Here is a 22,122-nt window from a genome sequence, read left to right as displayed (position 1 = left end):
GGGGGGGGTGTAGACTTTCTGGAAGAAACTCTGGCCACACCTACTCCTTATAAAATGGCGTTACAAGGTTCCAACTACCCCTCTACTCAACGCGACGCCTGAGACGATAATTAACTTGTTATGCACATTATTTTATTTCTCAAGAATGTATAATACCGCTTAACTCATCAACACAATAGTCATAACTATCCCCTACCCCAACGCAATGGGCGTCCTATTATCCAATTCCTGTCAACATAAACTTGTCGATTAGATCTATAATCAAAATTACTCATGTTTTCTACATCGGCGTTATCCTCAATATTTTATGTATTTTTTAATTTTTTTTTTCGTGATAGAAGCTTTAAGTTTAAAAAACCCACCCTAAAATAGAGCTATATAGATTACATATTACACGTGGAAGCAAATAGTGACACAATGATGATAATATATGGTGAATATACATCGTTTGATATAGGGATGATGTCTGTAATAGAGGAATCTTCATAGGCCTTATGATCTCGGATCTAGTCCAGATAAGCCCCGCCACTAATGCAAAAAGTGCACGAGCGAAAAGTTAAGCCCCGCTACTTTAACGTTTTAGCCAACTTCAATTGCACGCTCGCAACCTTGATCTATTTCTGATAGAAAATATATACTTTTAACAGTGTCCGCCCCCCCCCCCCCCCCCCAAGAAAGTCTACCCCCCCCCCCCCCCCCGAAAAATTCAAGTGCCCCCCCCCCCCCCCCCGGAGAAAAAAGTCTGGAAGAAACACTGTTTCTGATGTCTAGACATTTGAATGTTTTAATACATGCCATAAAACAACTCCTTATCCGACGGTAGGGTTAGGGATAGGGTTAAAAACTAAAGGTACAAGTGGCGGGGGTTAACTTTTTGGCGTAGCTTATCTGGACAATATCCGGATAATCAGCTTTTTTTTTTTTTTCAACGAAGAACCGTTGTCCATAGGCCTGGTGATATCAATAAGACGAACTAAGCTGTCTCCTTGAGCGCTATCAACAGGGAGGGGGGGGGGGAAGAAAGGGGGCAGCGCAAAAATGTGTAATCGCCCCTTATTAAAAAAAATATGATGCTGATGATCTTTGCAATGAACTTCAGGGCTTGAAAATTTCCAAAGCCTATGTCACCATCTGATGTGCTTCTCTATATAAGAAAAAATGGTAGAATTGTGTACCAAATGTTGTTTTCTTTAATACCTCCATTGTCCGTGACTAGTTGAAAACAGTTTTTCAAAATTAAAATTAATTAAAATTTAGATCTACTTGCATTCAACTATGCCGCAAAACCAAACTCGTGAACTTCGCAACAATTTTAATAGAATGTGATTTCGCTTCGACACTGGGATTGAAGGAATTAATAGTCTCAAAACTTTTGAGAGGAAGAAGGCACGAAAAAATTAAATTTTGAACGTGTAGTCTACTTATAACGTTTATGCAATTGATCATAAATTAATGTCACTTTAATTTAATTGTTTTCTAATGATTATTTATTTTTAAAATTAATTTGTTTGAAAGGGGGCGTTTTAATTCGTTTTGCCTCGGGCGCTAAATAACATGGCACCGGCACTTGTTGATTGTTGTCCAAACATCAGTTAGACCTAATTACACTACACTAGGCGTAATGTTATTAAATTCTTTGTTAATGCTAACACAATAGGATAACATTGTGCTTTTAAGCAAAACCTGACTGGGTAAATTAGATATTCAAATCCATCGTAATTAGCACTTTTTTTGGAGTGTAATTAAATCAATTACACCAGAAACTCAATTTTTACTACTCTTTCTACGACGGCAATTATTGAATTTTAGGATTAGAAACAAATAGACGAATAAAGACTTAAAAATGTAAACTTTTGTATTTATAATGTTTCGTTTTTGTTTATCCCAGTACTAGGCTAAGCTGTCTTGGCTGCTAATTTTTTAGACCAAATTAAAACCAAAATGATTTAGGTTAGCTTATTAAAAGTTTTTAGCTGCAAAACAAACTTTATTTTTATGCTCATAAAACTCAAAGATGCATGCAAATTTAGTTTTCGCTTCTATTTTTAGACAAGTCAAAAGTGTAGGCCTAGGCTAGGCTAATTATGACAGTTGCTTTGGTTAAGTTGCTTTTAGGCCAATCAAAACTGTTTCGGAAAATAAATAAATTTTCAGCCTAGCCTACTGTTTATTCAATTAAAAATTTTTAATCACTAAAAATATATTTTTGGTATGCGCTGATGGAAATTCCCTAAGTAAATAAAATGCGAATCTCATTGTGTTTGTTTAATGAAACGGACTATAAAATTTGAATATAAAACGTCATAATAGTATTCAAATTAAAACGTCATCGCCTGCTTGCTCTCCCTTTCTGGATGCACAGGCTTCGTCCATCATGCCACATCCTTTTGTAAATCATGAAAATATTCCTGAAAATATGGATTCCATAGAAAGATTTGCAGGAATGTCTCAGCATGCAAATGGTAATGGTCTTAAGCTTGTGTCTAAATCCGGATCATATCATTCAAATGTTATTCAATTTGGACAATCGCTGGAAATGCTAACAGAATTTCAAAACATTCGGGATCGCAACCATAACTCGACTTCTGGTGAAAATGGCGTAAATGAGTCAGAAGGTTCTCTAGACTGGAACGATTCGAATAAACTGCTAGCATTTGTTCCTAATCAGAAGGACAAACTTTCATATCGACTTCATGATCACACAGGACTTCAGACAGTTGAGATAAATCCGAATGATTACGTTTTCGATGTACAGGAGTTAGATCAACTTGGCCAACTGGCAGAAAGTTTTTCCCACCCAAAAGCGAAATTCGAGGAGAAGCTGAAACAACAGCTTGACGGTCGATCTGTGGGCGTTAACACCGCAGTGGATAGTGATTATTCAAGTGTGGTGAGTACCAACCTCGAAATAGAAGACATTAATACGCTTTTCGACTTAGATCTAGATCTAAATAAAATAGACCAACATGATGAAGACAGAAAAAATAAAAAGAGCTCAAGCGGTCAACATTTGTTAGCGATCGTTGCGGCCGAATCACCAAACACTAACAAAAAGACGTACGCCCAATCGGTAGCAGAATCTTTTGCAATTAAAGACGATGTCGGTGTTGATGGTTCAAAATCAGAAGACAGCCAATTAGATCTAGAAAATCTAGATCAAGATCTAGAAAATTTGGATTTAAATGAAGATTCATGTAATGAAAATTATTCTAATTTGTGTGAAAACACATCCAAAGAAACTTCACAAGACGAAAATGGAGAACAAAAAAAGTTTTCAAAAAGCTACTGGCGTAAACAGCGAAGGTTGAGATTGAAAGAAAGATTGTTGGCCGAGAAAATGTTAATGGAGAGTAATCCAGATCTTGTGACTGAAAAGGAAGAGAGTCAAAAACCAACGAAAGGTGTTAAATCTAAAGGTATGTGATATACGGTGAATAGATAGATCTAGATCTAGTCTAGATTACCTAGATTCTAGATCAGGGGTCTCCAAACTACGGCCCGCGGGCCGGATGCGGCCCGCGAAGTCCTCTCATCCGGCCCGCGGAGATCTTTTTGTCCAAGAAAAAATCGTTTGTTGGTAATGGCCGAGGAAGTTTGCCCAGAAAAATCAAAGACATGCCTGGAAGAAACTGGCCCCGAACTGAAATTTGATAGCTAATGCGGCCCTCGGACTGAAAAGTTTGGAGACCCCTGTTCTAGATCGTAGTACATGACAATGATTCTCATTCTGTTCTTCTAGAAAAATTATGCAGAACAGTGGCGTAGGCAGGGGGGATCATAACCCCACATAGACCCCTCGGTATATATATATAAAGTATGAGGGGGGGGGGGTGCAAATCGAAAGCTTGTCCCCGGGTAAAAATTGGAACCCCCCCCCCTTGAGACGATCCTGGCTACGCCACTGATGCAGAATAAATAGTATCGTATCTAATGTTGTTTTTTTTGTCTGTGGGTACTGCTGACGACTCTTACTAGACTAGATCTAGATCTAGTTTAGTAACTAGATCTAGAATCTAGATCTTATCTGAGATTAGTGGATATGGTTAGAGATTCTAATTTTAGCTACTAGATTCTAGATCTAGTCTAGTTCCTAGGTGGTGCCGTCAATAAATGACGTCAGTCAAAATAAAAAAAATAAAAAGCTAGGTAAGCCTTGAAGTTAATTATTGTGGGTAAATTGTCGTAAGATTGATTAATGTACCTTAGCCTATCTTGACCCACCTTAACCAATATATTAAATATAGAGGGTCATCCGTAAATGATGTCAAGCGTTTTTGGAGGATTTTACCTCCCCCCTCCCCTCCATCACACATCGTCACAAAAAGCCAGACCCCCCCCCCCCCCACTCTCAAAATTGCAGTTGAATTTTTCTTAAAATAAGATAATTTTTCAAAATTTCGTGCTGAACTGTCATCATTTCAATTCCTATGACAATTTATTTAAAAAGTTTTCTAAAACGCGAAATAGAACGGCTAAAATTAGTTTTCTAACATTGCTTTTTAAGTTTTTAATTATGCGCAGAAGTGCGACGTCACACCATCTGACCCCCCCCAGCACACACCGTCACGAAATTACGGAAACCCCTCCCCTACGAGTGTGACGTCATTTATGGACGACCCCTCTAGATCTAGACTAGGGGCCTAGGTGCTAGGCCTAGCTAAAAATAACTCTTTGGAGAGGCTGAAGTGCGGCCTTCACTTGAGTCGTTTATTTTTAGGGGTTGGTCTGACCCATTGTGATAATGGATGTGGAGAAGAAAGGGGTAAATCACCTAATACATGTGATGTCTATTATGTATGGACACCACCCCCACCCCCAATATAACCATTATTTTTAGGCCTAGTGAAAATACACTAGGCCTAGTGAAAATTTTAGTAGACTTTAACTGACACAAAAAATCACATTAATTTGAATCAAATAATCTTGTGTCGACCTTAGGCTAAGCTTTTATTAGGCATGAATGATGTCACACTCCAACTCTAAGGGGGGGGGGGGGGTAGGAAATTCGGAATTTCATGACGATGTATGACAGGGGGGTGGGGACAGAAAGATTTTTAAAAAAAAATATTTTTAAAAGTACGAATTTTATCTGTTATTTTGGCATTTTTAAAAGACTTTTCCCCTGTAAATTATAATAAAAACTGATTAATACACTCAGTAAATGGATGTTTTTAAAAAATAAAATCTGCAATTTTAAGGGGGGTGGGGGGGGGGGGGTAGTAGGCTGAGGTGTGACGTTCTTTTCTCGTGCGATGTGTGTGACAGTGGGGGTCTGGCTTTTTTGTTACGTGTGTGACAATGTGTAAAAATCTAAAAATTAAAGTGTGACGTCATTTATGGATAATCCCTTACGGTTATACTATTACAAAACACCAACATTAAGTTTTTATATAGTTAATATAGAGATATACACAAAGTTTAAGTCAAGATTTTAGATCTTCAAAATATTTGTTTATCTCATAATAAAAAGATCATTTTTTAAAACATTATTTGCCGTTGTAAGTAAGTGATCCATTTCACTTACAGGACACTTAAGCTGAACGCGACTATTAATGTAGGTTAGGCCTAACAGTAACACGGGTACAAACAGTATAGGATAATCGAAAGTCATTCTCTCTACCGCTTGGTCGCGCTGGCTTGTGAATGTGAGGCCTAGTCTGTGACCACCTCGTGACCCTGTGGTCAGACTGTCAATATTAAACCAGCACTTTTACTAAGGCTGGTCTAACCTTACAATTTTAAGGTGCTTTTTTTAGTTGATTATTTCTTATTTAAGGGGTTATTGATAAATTAACTTAACGAGTGATTGATAAAATTAACCTTGATTAGGAAAGCCTAACCATACAGTTTTAAGTTGATAATTTTTATTTTTTTAAATTGGTTACCGCGCTTTCTCAAGGCTCAGCATGTGCTTGAAATCTTTATTTCAACCTGGTTAATACTTGAAATTCATTGAATTGTATTGGGGAAAAGACGTCACTCTTTTAAAGCTATTTTATTCTCTTCTCCCCTTACGTCACACGTCGTTGTTTATGACTGAAGCCCCTTTCCCGGAAAGTATCTTTCTGCGGTTTTGATTGATGATGTTTTCCGATTATTTAATTGTTGGTGATCAGTTGGCTACTAATTTTGGGAGTCGTTTTGAAAAAATACTTTATAAACCTAAAAAACTTCCAAACGAATTAGTTTTTACAAGCTTTTATTTAACTCACTTCCTCGTCAGTCTGTCGTCAGTCGTCAGTCTGTCTAGACGGAAACGCAGGAGTGAAAATTCGGACAGTTCTACTTGACCGACACGATTCACAGTTGGCACGTGGGTCAAGACATGAAGACAATGCAATCTGAAACTAAATTTGACTTAATTGGATGCCTAATTGATTTTTTATGAATTAATTAAAATTTGGACCGAATTAGTAGGCATGTCTAGCCAACCACACCACACGCGTCATCAATAGCTGCGCCATCACGACCACGTAATGGCTGCGTTCAAAAACCATTGCGCGCCTACTGAACGTGATATTCAGTAGGCGCGCAATGGTTTTTAGTCATGTAACTCTATTGTAGATAAAACATGTAAAGTACTGAAAAAAAAATTCATAAAAAACGTTTTAATAACAAGCTTTTATGTAATGATGCACTAAAAAGTAGAAAATAAATTATAGACTACTATTTAAATAACTATAAAGAAAAGCGTGGGTGTCTTCCATAACATTAGTAAAGGTATCCAATAGATACTAAAGTGACCCACGCTTTTCTTTATAGTTATTTAAATAGTAGTCTATAATTTATTTTCTACTTTTTAGTGCATCATTACATAAAAGCTTGTTATTAAAACGTTTTTTATGAATTTTTTTTTTTTAATGTATTACTTAGAGGTAACATGCTAAATAATGTCACCATCTATCAATCAGAAAATGCAGATATTAAATTCTATCAAATACCCATACCCTATTCCTTACTACTGTCATTACTCTGTTTTACCTCTTCAGTCTTATTTTTAACCTTGGGGAATATGATATCATTGCTTTAACATCAAAGCACAACCACTCCAATAATGAGTTATCTACAATAACTTATTGGTTTTCATCCCCAGCACAGATAGATTCTAGTCCATATTTAGACCTTTCATTTTAGAGTTACTAACACATCCAAACATAGAGCTGTTATATTTTTTGGTTTGCTAACGAATCTAATATAAATAGGCCTAACTAAGTTGCTCATTTACAATAAATATTTATCTTATAACTTAAAAGGTCCACTAATTAGTTTTCGTGATTTCAGGAGTAGGCTAAATTATTGAATGTCAACACATTTCTCTTTTTTTTGTAAATGAAAACTGATTCTTTCAGTCAAACAACAAAAACGCAATCAGATTATTTGAATAGGTAGACTATCGCCAATAACAATACCTAAGAGAACTGTATATTGGAAATTTTATGTTTACTCTGCGTGCATCAATCAATCGCCAACGCGCCATGTGCACCTATACTAGTGGTTCTGATCAGCTTTATTAATCCCCGTAGCCAGGTAATATAAACCCTAATGCATTGTGTTACGATATCAAGCAACCCTTCAACGAATAGTTGAAATGGTGTCTGCCGTTTTAGAAACGTGACATCACTAATGGAAACTGCTCTTGAATTACCTGACTTTATTTATTTAAGTAAGAGCCCTCATTAGCTGTCGCATGAAATCATGCCTAACCTACTAAAAATAATGATAATTAGACATGTCATAGTCTTTGATATACAAGGCAGGTAAGAATATCAAATTCTGCATCGTGATTAAACTGTAAAGCATCTACTCTAGCTAAATAACCCAACGCGGCCTTTCTATTGTGCAGTTTTTATTACCCTTTCAACTTTACTTTGCATGAGACAACGCCATAATATACACTACCTAGTCGTTTGACATAGCTTGCTCCTATTTTTGGCCTTGAAAGTGATATCTGCAGCGAGGGTTTTTTCCCCCTGGACTCCGCCGCAATGTAAGAGAGGCGCTTAACTGGTATTCGTTTTCAATCAATCACTTTCGGCTGGTTTTTAACTGTAGTGTTAGTGCACTGGTGTCTTTTATGCCGTTGTGTGTTCTTGTTTTAGCTTTTTTTATAAAGGCTGTTTTAAATAATTCGTTAACTGTGGATTACTATTCTCTGATATTTTAATGCATTTTTTATTTTTAAAAAGTGTAATATGTATTTGCATTTAGTTTTGTTTAGACATGTGTTGTTAAAGATAATCTGTTTCAGTCAAAATATTATAATGATCTTTGTAAAGTGTATCAAATTTTAATTTTAAAAGTTATTAAATTAAATGCTGTAGTCAAAAGTATAAAAACTTTAAAAAGTATTATAAACACATAAGTTACGACTCATTTCTTTTAAAAAGTGCCTAATGAATCATTCCCTTTTAAAAATATCTTTTTCTTTAGAAATAACTTTTAAAATTATCTTCAATGAACATTACCTTTACAAACAATGCAATGTTGTATTCTTTTAAAGAGATCCTTAAATTTGAAAATAATGTCGGATTGATTTAAGCCAGTCTTTTAACAAACAATGGAATTATAAAAACTGCTACCCATTATTGTGAGAAAATATTACGTTAACCTGAAAATTAAAGGAGAGTAGGACGCCTTTATAAATGTCGCATTCTTGTTTCGACCCCTAATTGTTGATAAATAAGAGCTCTTATCTAGCATGTCCGAACACATCGAAAAGAAATCGGCTTATCTGTCACATAAAATGTTTATGGCCCATTTATCAACCAAGTATCAAGATTCATTTCTTGCTTAGTTTATAAATACGTTATCGTAGTGTGTATTTTTTAAATAGCATTGCCAGTGCATTCAATAAAAAAAATACCATTTGCTTTAAACGACGATATTGTAATACACATTGCAAACACTACATTAACAAACATACTTTAATGGATGGCTAAACTTGATCTGCTGATAGTATTATTTTACAGCAAAGCCAACTATTGATAGGGTCTATTCAAAACAGTAGAAAGTTAAACCTATTGAATGTCACATTAGTATTGTGTTACAGCAAAGCCAACTATTGATAGGGTCTATTCAAAACAGTAGAAAGTTAAACCTATTGAATGTCAGATAGACAGAAAAAAAATTAGGTTTGAAAATAATAGTTTTGCCCTAAACTATAAACAAACTATTATTTAACAAATCCTGTCGACGAACAAATTAAATATCTTAAATCTCGAAAATAGCCAGGATCTGTTAGCAATGCCATAAAGTATTTTTATCTCGAAGCTTCTTCTGTTAACATTTAAAAATGCATGTACTATTTACATTTTAGGAATGTAGTTTCGTGCTTTTCATATATTTCTTGGATCATATGCCTACTATATACGTTGTATAGTTTATGTGCCAAATATAGGGCTTTATAACGCTGGCCTAATAATGTTTGTGTAAATATAGATTTGGAATTACTCTAAATGTTTTAACCAGAACAAAAAGTATATTATCAAAAACGTATAATTAATCATGGATTTCTACAAACAAGATTTGTTATCTGCTTAAATCACAATGCCTCGAACAAGAATAATCAGTCGGACTAAAGCACCAGTATCACCGCCCACAGTTGCTACATCGTCCGTGTTATCATCAAAAGTCCTTATGTCTAAGAAAAAGGTGATTATTCACCCGTTGTCGTTCACCAACAAAACTCATACACATCGATATCTAGAAGGCAAAGTCTGCCAATCTAATCTTGGTGAATCAAACCAGTACAATATAACTGGACCACTGACTGATGAAATCAAGTATTTCACGATCAATGATCAACATCGCAATGCAAACACGATTGTTAAATTGAGATCACCATCATTTGAACACTATTCAAATCGATCTCAACGGATTAGTTGCTGCAGAATTAGAAAGGATTCCGACTCCGCTGAATTTAGCCGTGCAGAACATCAGGAAAGTGGATATTGTTGTAAATATCGTGATAAAACATTTTCCATTAGTTCCAATCAGACTATATGTGAAGGTAGTGCAGAAAGCTGCAAAATAGAAGAGATTAATGACGTATTTCAAATTAAGGATGCAAATAATGTTGCTTCTCTAGACCAAAGTAAAATAAACTGTAAGGGGCACACTGACATCAGCAAAAATACTGGCAATGAACGTAGAAGCCGAAGTCATAAAAAAAATGATTTTGATACGGGTATGTATAGTATTCGAGTTTTACGCGAAGTTCACAGAAGTAACAGTGAAAATAAATGCCCTTTGACTATGAACAGTAAATGTGCAGAAAAAGTTAACAAAAAAGATCGATCAAGTGTTACAGTAGATAAAGTAGACGATTTTATGAGGGGTGCAACACATTTCGAACTTTCATCGCAAAATCCGACAAGTATTTCAAAACAAGGGATGAAAACAAACGCTGTTGAATCGGACGATAAAACCGAGTGTCCTCTGATTTCCGGCTTAATTCTAAATTTTACATCTAACCAAAAAGCTGTGTCACGCGAATCAGCCACAAATATGGACTTCATTCAAGACGAGGACAGCAATTCTGATAGTAAAACATGCCCCTCCGTATTAGAAAAAAACGTCTCCAAAGCTAAGCGCAGAAGAAGGCGAAGACCAAAAAGACAACTATTGGCCACAACGACTGATATCAATAGTACAATAGTTTTTCCTACGCATTCAGAGTCCAACATTACTTCTGTTGACAATAGTTCTTGCTCGCATTCCTCGTGTACCTCCCTAGAATTAAGTATAGATTCACGCAGTTCTTCAGCTGAAAGACTAAGACTATGTTCATCTCCTGACTTTGTCTACGACCCTGAAGTCGCTAGTCAGATTCCCTTTTATTTTAAAGAACCCGTTTTAGAAGACTCTGGTCTTCCTCACTTCACTGTTGATTTTAATTGCAATTTACAAACGTGCGAAGACGGAGATGATGAAAGATCAACGTCTAGCTGGACTGAATTCGATAAACTGTCAGATTTTGATGTTACCTTTCCTGATCCACTATTTGATTTGGATAATTGTGAACCGTCAGAATGCCTTATCGAAAACACAACTGGTAGTGTTTTGACCTCAAATGAAGAAGATCATAACATTGCAAATTTACAACCTACCTCACCCATATGCGTTTTAGAACCTTTAGGTAAGTTTTTACTTTTTAAATTGCTAAGTAGCTTTGATCAAACTATGAAACAGTACCTACTCGAAGGTAATTTGCATAGTAGATATTTTTAACTAATTACAACCAAACATTTCGTACCGCTTGTATCATATATTCCTTCTATTACTGATCTGGATTCAGGGATTAACTGTTAATAATACTAAATATAATGTTTTCATTTAGTTACAAGCATAAAAACACCAAACTATATGTTGTCCTATTCAGGTTCTATTAACTGTGAAACGCTAAATTTTTATTAGCTTTTCTTTTTATTTATAAGCACTGTCCCAGAACCTTTGTAAGTGTCAACTATCAAAAGAAAGTTGTCTTTCAAAACATACCAGTCGCCGTTGACGCATGGTGTGTCTTTCTTCCATTCTATATATCTTCTTTAGAAACCCGAAATACACAAGCTTTGACTAATTTTGAAGAGAAAAAAGATTAACGTGCGGCAGGTAGTTTGTTGTGTAAACTCGATTAATTTACAATATACAAATTATTTCATTAATTTTCTTATTCCCTTTACTTAAGTCTCTAACTATACATTTGCAGTTCAGAATACATTATACTATACCTACTAATATATACAAACATTTCCTTTTCCTTATCTGTTAGCACTTATAGATCGAGATACTTTTATATTTAGGCTACACAACTTGAAAACACACTATAGTGCTTTCCTTTTCGTCTGACTGGAGTCTAAATGTCAGGTGTAATGTCGTATCGTTTGCCCATTGAAAACATTTTTGCTTCAAGGCTATAAAATCGATCAGATCGACAGAGCGTTTTAAAGCTATAATAATGGGAACGTGAATATGTACTTCACGTTTAAAGGTGTGGGTAGAATGCGGGCGCATTTCCATTTTTTTTATTCCTACCTTGTTTCACTTAGAACTGGCATCACACAAATCTTTAATTAATTGAGTCAATAGCCAACTTCCCTATGGAACCTGGTTTGTTCATTGAGCCATATAAAATCAATCTGGGCATGTTGTTTTGATTATATTCAGATCGAAAACACGCGCTAAACGTAGGGCTGATGAACAAAATCGACAAGCATGGCTATTGGTTCATTGCTTCTACCTCGCTAATGGATTTTCCGAAAGTGTTACTAGTCCTACTTCCATACCTTATTGAAAACTTGACCTTTGAATGAATTAGCCATTGCTAATCATAGTCTTAATCATCACGCTAAGAATTAATTTAGCTTTATTCAGAAAATGTGATATTATAATTTTTAGGCTTTTGTTTAAAAAAATCAATGTATTACTTTTCAAACACACTTCGCGAAAAAACAGTTCTCTCTAAAACACTCCACACTACCTACTGCTACATACTAATCTTAAAATTAATGTTAATTATCAGCCTTATTACATAGGATCATACATAATTATAATTCTTTAGTAAACCTACAGAAGTTGCTGTTCTCGTCTATCTCTAATGAATACATTGCTGGATTTCCGAACTGTACGTAATTATTAATACTATGGTTTATGGCTTATGGCTACTTGGGGCACCTTACTATTCTTTCATAAATTCTACTTTAAATCTAATTTGAAACACAGATAAGCACAGAATTTAACTTCAAAAAGGCAAATTTAAAAGTAGACTGAACTGGAGTTTTGTTAAAGTAATCTTTAGTACATTTCAAAATAGTTTTTTTTTTTAATAACCGCGTTTCTCCCCCCCCCCCCCCCCAAAAAAAAAAGAAAAAATTAAAGGGTGGTGGGGGGGGAGAGAAGAATGGAATGCATGGTATTTAAATATTTCTATTTTTCTTACAGAATTTATAATAAATAAGCTCGATTTATTTTTCTTTCACACAAACATTTAAGATTGTTTAATTGTTGGAAGCCACAAGACGGCTTTCATACAAAGATCTCCCATTCCCAGGACATAAAATCTTTGTAGTCGTGGCAAAAAGTAAATAAATAATGGACATTTCCCCCCACACACCACCCCGTCGTTTGATGTCCATATAACTATAAGGAAAAACAAACATAGATAAGGATAGATTTTATTTAAAAAAAAAAAAACAACGCTTTTTTGATGAATTTGATATTTTATTTTTAAAGTAAAGGTAAGTTTTAAAAAGAGATGTAGGCTATTTCACACAAATACTGCAATATGCTTCGCTTATTAAAACTTCGCATGTTAAATTCTTGCGCTGCTTGTTTTGTTTTGGTTAACAACGTCTTGAATTTATTTCAAAATATTAAAATGGGATTGTTTGTTCTCTCCCTAAACGTATTGTTAAATATAATAGTTAATCTCCCTCAGTAATTGGTTTGTCAAACTTTCTTTAGTAGTACTAGTAGGCTATTTGTCGTGATATATTTCAGGTGGTCGGGACTTGTCCAACGATCACTTGTTATGTGAGAGAAATACGATATATACTCTGATTGGCGCCTAGCTGCATTCTTTTAGATATAGATCTATTACTTTAATAAGAGGTATTTTTTTAAAAAGTCAGTGGTGATGCTCATGTGACATGAGCATCACCACTGACATGACATGTCTAATGGGATTTCTTTTGATGCGGATGGTTTTTTCCAAGTAGTTTTTTATTTTGTTTGGACACTACGCGGAGCTGCTTACTTTTTCGACGGTCATCTAAGACGTTGAAACAGTTTAGAATTAACTTCCTAATAACTTGAAATAAGGGACCATTCAATATCATAATCAACTGAAAAAGCGGAGATTGTAACTTGCAGGTTTCCCTTTCCTTGGTTCGTTTTTCCCACCCTGTTAAAAAGGGAGTCACCGCTTTGGGGTCGTCCATAAATGACGTCACACTCGTTGGGGGAGGGGGGGGGGGGGTCCGTAATTTTGTGACGGTGTGTGATGAGGGTGGGGGGGGGGGGGGGTTCAGATGGCGCGACGTCACACTTTCACAATATAAAAAAGCAATGTTAGAAAACGAATTTTAGACGTTATTTCGCGTTTTAGAAAACTGTTTTAATAAATTGTAATAGGAATTGGTTAAAATACTCTATTTTGACAGAGTTCAGACAAGATTTTAGAAAAATATCGATGTTAAAAAAACAATAAATTCAACTGCAATTTTGAGGAGGGGGGGGTTGTAGGCTGAGGTGTGACGTCATTTTAGGGGGGGGGGGGTCTGGCTTTTTGCGACGACGTGTGACGGAGGGGAGGGGGGGAGGTAAAAATCGTCAAAAAAGCGTGACGTCATTTATGGATTACCCCCTTTTCTCTGCTTTCTTAATCGCGGCAGAGTTCTTTAGTTAGTAGTTAGATCTACTATATGTAAACTCATCTTGAACCCGAAACTGTTTTTGTTAATTACATTTATCAATTGTTCATTATAAACACACGTGAACTAATCTCAAGTGTCAGGGTTATTGCCCCGGAAGGAGGGGGATGGATTTACCCTTTAGGATATGATTGACACTGGAAGATGAATAGAGTTCAAGTGTTTCTGCGACAACGCCATATTTAAAAGATAATGCTGTCAGTGCTATCCCCATTATTCGAGTGCACCAACGCCCAGCCACGCCATCCACTCGCAGCCTGGAAAATGTCTGAAAATCTGTAAAGAGTAGGCTACTTACAAATGTCTGGAAAATCACTAGTTATTGGGCTGGTTTTAAAAGTATGGAAATTGAAATTTTCTTAAAAACTCTCCTTAGTATTTCTTTCGGTAGCTAGGTAAATTGCTATGCGTAAAAGTACAATGCTTTAAGCGAATCTCCACTCAACAGTTTCGTCGCCCCACGCCACCGTCTACACCGCGGCATGGTGACGTATGTTGCAGATCGGAACTAGTGTTGTGCTTTTAGCTAGCCTACTAGGCCTAGTACTATATTGTTTATTTAGTTCTTACTGTAGGCCTATCATCATGCGGCGACAAAACGGACCCAACAAATCAGCCTCGTCAAATCGATCCCGCCGAAAGGCAAAGCGACCACTGGACGTCATTAGTAGCCTACAATTTCCGTGATTAAATGTTTCAAACAACAGGCATCTGTCGTTCAGGCTCCCGACAAAGCAACCCAAGTCAATAGGGTAAACGGAAAAAAAGTCACAGGAAAAAAAAACACAGAAAAAAAGTCACAGTTTTTGCTAGGAAAAAAAATCACAGAAAAAAAGTCACAGTGGAAAAATTTTATCGGAAAAAAAGTCACAGAAATAAAGTCACAGAAAAAAAGTCACAAAAATCTTTTTAGAAATATTTTTATTAATTTGTTAAGAATTGTAAAATTGTGTGTGTTTATTGCTGTGGGTTGTATTTTTTGATAGCATAAATTATTTACAGACGTTAAAAGCATTATGATTTATAACAATTGTAAGTAAAAATATTCTAAGATAATTAACACAACAATCTCAACTTTTGTTACGTATTTAGTTAAATACGAGGTAGTAAAGTTAATTATAAAAGATATTTAGGCACATTTTGCCTTAGGCTATTCTCCGGTTGGCCTCTCCTCAGTAGGCATTGTCCGAACATATTTTGTGTTGTTGACGTTATGCGTCAATGACAGCCTTTGAACCTTGTCGGCTTTCTATTTTGATCCTAAGTTTTGTTATGTAATGAGCGTGATACATGTGGGCAGTAAAGGTGGTTGAACTAAACATAACTATTGTTGCCATGAGTTGAGGGCAGCAAGTCAGATGAACTTACCATTTCACGGTAATTTAATGGTATTTAAAAATAACACGATGAAGACCGTTGACTTTGGAGCATTCTATTAAATGCTACCAATCTTAATTTTAAAATAATTACAATCTACATACTTCATAATAAATATTTTTAGATGAATTATAAAAATTCCTATGCGTATACAGCCTACACACATTACATTACATTTAATTAATCCTAAGTTAATTTGCACTCTCTAAATATTTAATACATAAAAGTATTAACAAATATCATGCAAATATATATTTGTGACTTTTTTTCCTGTGACTTTTTTTCCTGTGACTTTTTTTCCTGTGACTTTTTTTCTGTGTTTTTTTTTCCTGTGTTTTTTTTTCCTGTGACTTTTTTTCCTACAATCGTCAATAGGACCCCACCTCCCTATTTTTTCTTTATTGCACCTGAGTTAGATTAGCCACGTCTATAGTTCTAGATCGACATGCTTGAATTAAAAAAAAATAATTCTATCGTATTTAAAAAAAAATAAGGTGGTAAATTTTAACTTCCTATGTAGCGGCCTAGTGGAAACAAAAACGCTATTGGTCATGTATTTAGAATGTGTACATTTAAAACACAGTGTCACTTCTAACAGCTCTCAACTGGTGTTCAAGTATCGGCATTTGCATAAACAAGATTGGGGAGTGGGGTATGGTCTTGACTTTCTTCTTTGTTCTTAATTGTAATGTTGAAGGGATTTCATCCAACACCATTAAGTATTACTTGTCAACTTGTATGAGCTGTTGATTCTGATTTCAGTTGCTTTTCTTTCTGGATTTGCATCCATAGTTTTTATTCAATCAAGAACAAACTACAAGGTACCAGTTACAATATCAGTAGCCTACCTCTTTCCACTTGTCACTGATGTTACACAAATGATTCTTCACCCCTCTCTCCCAGCCTCAGATGTCACACTGATATAAGATCAAAATGAGTAGCCCTACATGGATATACAAAATAAAATCTCCAAATGTAGATGGTAGCAGGTTTTGAGTCCCCCTTTTTGGAGAGAGAAGTTTATTCTTTAGAATGGAGTGTTTCTTTGTTATGCATAAACTATAGATATTCTTGAGAGGTAAACATGGGAGTTATGTCCCAATTTTTCAAAATGTCATTTTATTTATATTTTATTTCTATATAACATGACCTTTACCAACCAAATGGTCAATATTAAATGGCAGATGTGGCATTTTTATAAATGATGCCAGAGTTAGGGGACATACACTATTCGGCCACCTGCCATAGCCAGAATCTTCTTCCAAACCTATCAATCCTATTGGATGGGCGATAAATAAGAAAAATACCATGCTCAAAGTTATCTTTTTTTTTTTAAAATCAAAGAGTAACTAGAGATATTTGTTCTTCTAGAAATAGATTATGACAGTTACTTGCCAGCTCATGTGCTTATGCATGTAAAGAGAGATCTTGTCAGTGTATTGATGGAGTATGGTCAGACTCGTGAGGTCAAAGTTTCATTCAAGGACATGGAGCGATCTGGACCTCATCATGCATCTAGGTTTGTTGTCAGATAATTAGAAAATTAACAGGGAAGTGCTTGCATTTTCTTTTTCAAAGCATAAATGCTTTTTCATTTATAGCAGAGAAACCTAGTTTAATAAGTTTAATGTCCATTAAAACCTGGGGGGGGGGGGGGGGGGGGGGGGGAGTTCCCATTGACCTACACTACCAGTATTAATTACATTAGTTTTTTAAATGGATGTAAAACACCATCAGTGTGTAAATGTAGGCCTTACCAAACTTGTACACGTATTGTAGTAATAGTTTGTATCTTCAAAATTTCAGGTTCCACACAGCAGCTGTAGTTGATGGTGAAACTTTTCCCACTGGCTCAGGCTCCTCTAAAAAAAATGCTAAAAAGGCTGCAGCTGCTCAGGCATTAAAAATAATGTATGACAGGGGCAGAAAAAATTTAGAAGTTGTCAATGAAATGGCAGTAAGTACAGTATGGTAGGATGTTTAGCGTAGCTTTTGTAAACTATTTGTAAAGTACATTAACTGAAACTACATCACTGCCTTTATTTTATTTTTCTTTAGCATAAAAAGCTTAGAGCAATGTCTGATGAAGAAGTAGGGTCTCATGCCCATAGAGTTGTTTTGGTATCTCGTCATGTTTTGGACACTGCAGAGGAAACACAATTTATCAATTACAGCAAAGACAAAATTGCAGCAGCTTTTGTTTTGGAATATCATGGCAAAATGAGAGTTGTAGGCTTGGGAACTGGTAAACTTTATATAGACATTTTCACTTTCTCCATGATTATATTTTTCTTTTGTTTTGTCATAAAACAACCTAACTTTCTGCAGGACAGATGAGGTAGAATTTTTAGTTTTGTGGCCACAGAAATATGACACCTTTGTTTTCACAGCATCACAGAATTATTATTTGTCAAGAGGAGTGTAAAACCCTAATATACATCTTAAAGCCTCAAAATCAAATAAGATATTTTTCAAACATTAAAGTTTATTATTTTAAACTTAATTTGTAGCACACAAGTTTTTCTTAAACTTAAATGCAGCATATCTCTCAATTTAAAAAAAATTATCAATAGCGAACTCAAATTTTTTTAACAACAGTAAAATGGAAAAAAAATCTATATCTAATTAAATACAGTTATATGTGTTAAAAAATCCAATTCTCAAATTCAGGCACCTTTTCCTTTTTAAATTGTAGGTAATCGATGTATACTTTATCAGCATATGACATTGGATGGTAAGCGTATAATACATTCTCATGCTGAAATTATTGCAAGACGGGCCTTTTTAAGGTAGTAGTTTATTTTACATTTGTAATAGAATTGTTACAAACAGTTAGCCTATATTTAAAAACATGTTTGAAATTATTATTTATTTTTAAGATGCTTTGATAGCATTCAAGTATTATTTTTATTTTTCAGATACTTATATAAGCAATTGCAAACCTACAATGGAAATCGATCTCATCCCATTTTTACTCGGAGCGACACTGGAAAGTTGAAGATCAGAGATAAAATCCAAGTTCATCTCTATATTTCTAGACCTCCTTGTGGAGATGCTGCAGCTTTCCCAACAATCAGTAACTTTCCTAACAAAATGAGGGCCATTCGTAAGCAGGGTCAATTAAGAACTATTATAGATGATGGTATGTACTTGCGTAGTAATCTATCATGGTACATAATTTAAAAATCAACCATAGTATTATTTTATATTTATAAGTCTGTAATAATGATAATGTATTGGGTGAAGTTGAAATATTAATTAATAGACCTGCTCATTTACTGTTTTGTTTAGGTGAAGGAGCCATTCCAACAGATTTTCCTGTTCCAGCTGGAGCTAATGGAAAAGAAAGGTTGCGTATTATGACTTGTAGTGATAAAATATGTCGCTGGAATGTGCTTGGAGTTCAAGGTGCTTTACTGTCTCACTTTTTGGATCCTATTTACATTAATTCTTTAGTCATAGGTAAGTAAAAGAGTTAATTAGCTTACATTTTAAAAACAATTTACAGCTTGTTTTCAATGCCTGATGTTCATTAATTAAAACTTTCAGGAAGTCATACAGGAGATCAGAGAGGTCATGTACCACGTGCTGTCAGTGGCAGACTAAAATGTGGTCGTTTACATGAAGTAATACAGCGACCTTACAGAATAAACACACCAGATATTCACTACCCTCATGATGATTTAGCTGATAACTATAACATTACCAAATCAAAGCAGTATTGTATTACCTGGTCTTATGGAGACATTGATGCTGAAGTCATAGATGCAATCACTGGTGTCACCAATATGGAGTGAGCAAATTTTATTTTAAAAACTTGGGTTTATACTGTCAGACATTTCAATACATTCCATATATTTAAATATTTATTTCATATTCTTTTTTTAGAGCAATGGAGGAAGTAATCCCATCTCGTGTGTCTAAGATAACTCTGTACCAGTTATTTCAACAAGTATGTAAAAGGTATGGAAGACATGATCTTGCCAATCTTGAATATCTGAAGGCCAAACGTTCTGCGACCACATTTCAGAGGATGAAGAGCTTTGTAGGTCAGTAGAGTTATTTATAATTCACTTTCATACATTAGCATGAAAAATCACTTTGGCTTAGAATTACAGTTGTCTTTGTGTAAATCCTAATTTTAATTTAAAAAAAAACAACAAAAAAACAACTTGATTGTCAATGTTTTATTATTTGTTTATCACAGGCCAGCACCTTGCCGCCATGGGTTTCGGCCAGTGGTACTCCCTGCAGGAGACCTATGGAACGGATAGTCTAAAATGTCCCGGGCCGTGCTAGCCCCGTTCATGCGCCTGCCGATATGGGCTCTCGCAAAGCGGATCCAAACACGTTACACTCTCACTGTCTTCGTTTGGTATGGTCTGCAATGCTGAGATAAAACGAGATAATCTTGCACTAATTTTCTTTTATCTGAGCAACGCAAAACCTATCAACTCTTTTGTTTGGTTAGCACAAGAAGATGACCTCATCTTCCATGTTCTAAGTTTGTATGACTTGAGATTTGCAAATCTGTGCCTTTTGTCTCCACCCTATTATTTTGCCAGAGCCAGAATTAAATATATTTTTAGACAAATTAATACCTTTATTTATCCTATTATACTTTATTTAATTATGTATAAATCAGTTTTTATATCACTTTTTTCTGTTTTAAATGCTATATGTGAATCTGAAAGTCCTTATTATAAAATTTATTCCTTCTGGATTTAGGTATTGTAATATTTTTTGTCTTCAACTATAAACCTTTCAAAAGCAAGCAGTCATATGGTTGCTTGGGTTGTGGGATAAAACAGACTAAATGCTCAGATTTGCTTTTCTCTAGTTACTTCCCCTGGTCATATTTTATATTTGTTGTTTTTAATTAATTTGTTCTAGTTCACTTTTTTTTTACCAAAAATTCAATTTGCATTTTACATTTCAAAACTTGAAAAACTAAATATACTATGCATTTAAAGATAAATTCCAACTTTTTGAACACACTATAGCATAAAGGTGGGGAAAATACCATCACTAGCCATTTCAGTGTTAGAATAGTAAAAATGTTGACATTTATTGTCTGCTTTTAAAAAAATCTAAAGGCTAAAATTTTGGTGCATCTCTATGTTAATGATTTTTTTCCAACAAATATCTTCCATTATGTATTTAGTATTTTCTTCTAGCATAATGCACTGTAACTTTAGATTTTTTGTGTTTGTATAATTAACACAAAAAGTAAAATTTAATAATAGAATATATTTTTGCATAAAAAATATTGGAAACAAAACACTTAACAGAAACATCAATATACAGATATAGCTTGCTTTAACCAAGTATTGAAATTTATTCAAAGTGGCCATCTAACAACCATTTATGATTCATTCTACCCATTATTGCAATTTGAAAAGCTTCAAACTATTAATATGCACTATTTTGATCCCACTTTTTAAATTTAAAGATTGCTTAAAATTCTAGTCATGGTAGATTCGTTGTGGGGGCATTGTACAGAAATATATTTATATAAAATATAAATATTTTTTATACTAATTTTATACTATTTGAAATAATAAATTGTTTTAATAACTAAGGACTAGACTCCTTTGTTAATATTCATATGGTTTTAATCTATTGTCTCTATCTTGAAATGTTTTTATACTTGTTAAATTTTTAAAACCTTTCTTAAAGCCGTCTAGTGTGTTAACCTGGTTCCAGCTAGTCAAAAAAAAATTCTAGTTAAAATTAATAACTTCGCATTTACTGCAATTATTATAACCAAATGATTTTCTATGTTAACAGCATTTTAGAGGTAAAAGTTCAATAGTGGATATGTATTTATTTTTGTTAGAGCTATTAAAAAAAAGCATTTATTTATTTAAAAAAATAATTGAAATGAAAAGAACAATGAACCTTTTTAAGAAATATATAATACTTTCTTTATTCATTTGATCTATGGTTGAACTATTCCTTGCATTTTGGGAGTTCTGTGCCTTACTTGTTTAGTCTATATTTATAAAGTGATTTTTAATTATATTAGGATGTTTTGCAATGCTGCCATATCCTTAGAGTTGTGAATTTTATTAGTATCTTGTCATAATTTCCATAGTACTATTGTTCTATTTGGATCCAAAATAAAAAAAAATAACCAATAACATTGATTTCAATGTTTTTTAAGTTTGTTTTGTTTGTTCTACAACTGCTATTGTATAACATCTTTAAGGGTTACACTGCCTGCAAACTCCATATTTGATGAAGATTGTTAATACTTTGACTGTACAGTAGTTATAGTGACCAAAATGTTTCTTTGTTTTAATTGGTTTGCTAG

General features: G+C 34.5%; 1 protein-coding gene across 2 annotated transcripts; it reads left to right on the top strand.

Moving 5' to 3' along the window:
* Window positions 1-2,334: 2,334 nt before the first annotated feature.
* LOC131945021 (double-stranded RNA-specific adenosine deaminase) lies at window positions 2,335-22,050 on the top strand. Of its 2 annotated transcripts, none has more exons than XM_059305974.1 (10): window positions 2,335-3,416; window positions 17,178-17,325; window positions 17,613-17,763; window positions 17,865-18,051; window positions 18,502-18,595; window positions 18,725-18,948; window positions 19,098-19,268; window positions 19,356-19,599; window positions 19,695-19,855; window positions 20,014-22,044. In XM_059305974.1, the coding sequence occupies exons 1-10, from the start codon at window positions 2,375-2,377 to the stop codon at window positions 20,103-20,105; spliced, it is 2,514 nt and encodes an 837-aa protein (XP_059161957.1). In that variant the 5' UTR covers window positions 2,335-2,374; the 3' UTR covers window positions 20,106-22,044. The 2 variants fall into 2 exon arrangements, with proteins under 2 accessions (XP_059161957.1, XP_059161956.1); XM_059305973.1 differs by lacking the exon at window positions 2,335-3,416 and adding an exon at window positions 9,314-11,137 and having other exon boundaries at window positions 20,014-22,050.
* Window positions 22,051-22,122: the final 72 nt, after the last annotated feature.

Source organism: Physella acuta, unplaced genomic scaffold (genome assembly GCF_028476545.2).
Source record: "Physella acuta isolate Inbredline_101_S28 unplaced genomic scaffold, ASM2847654v3 ptg000519l, whole genome shotgun sequence".
NCBI lineage: Eukaryota > Metazoa > Mollusca > Gastropoda > Physidae > Physella > Physella acuta.
This window is presented reverse-complemented; position numbering and strand designations above follow the sequence as displayed.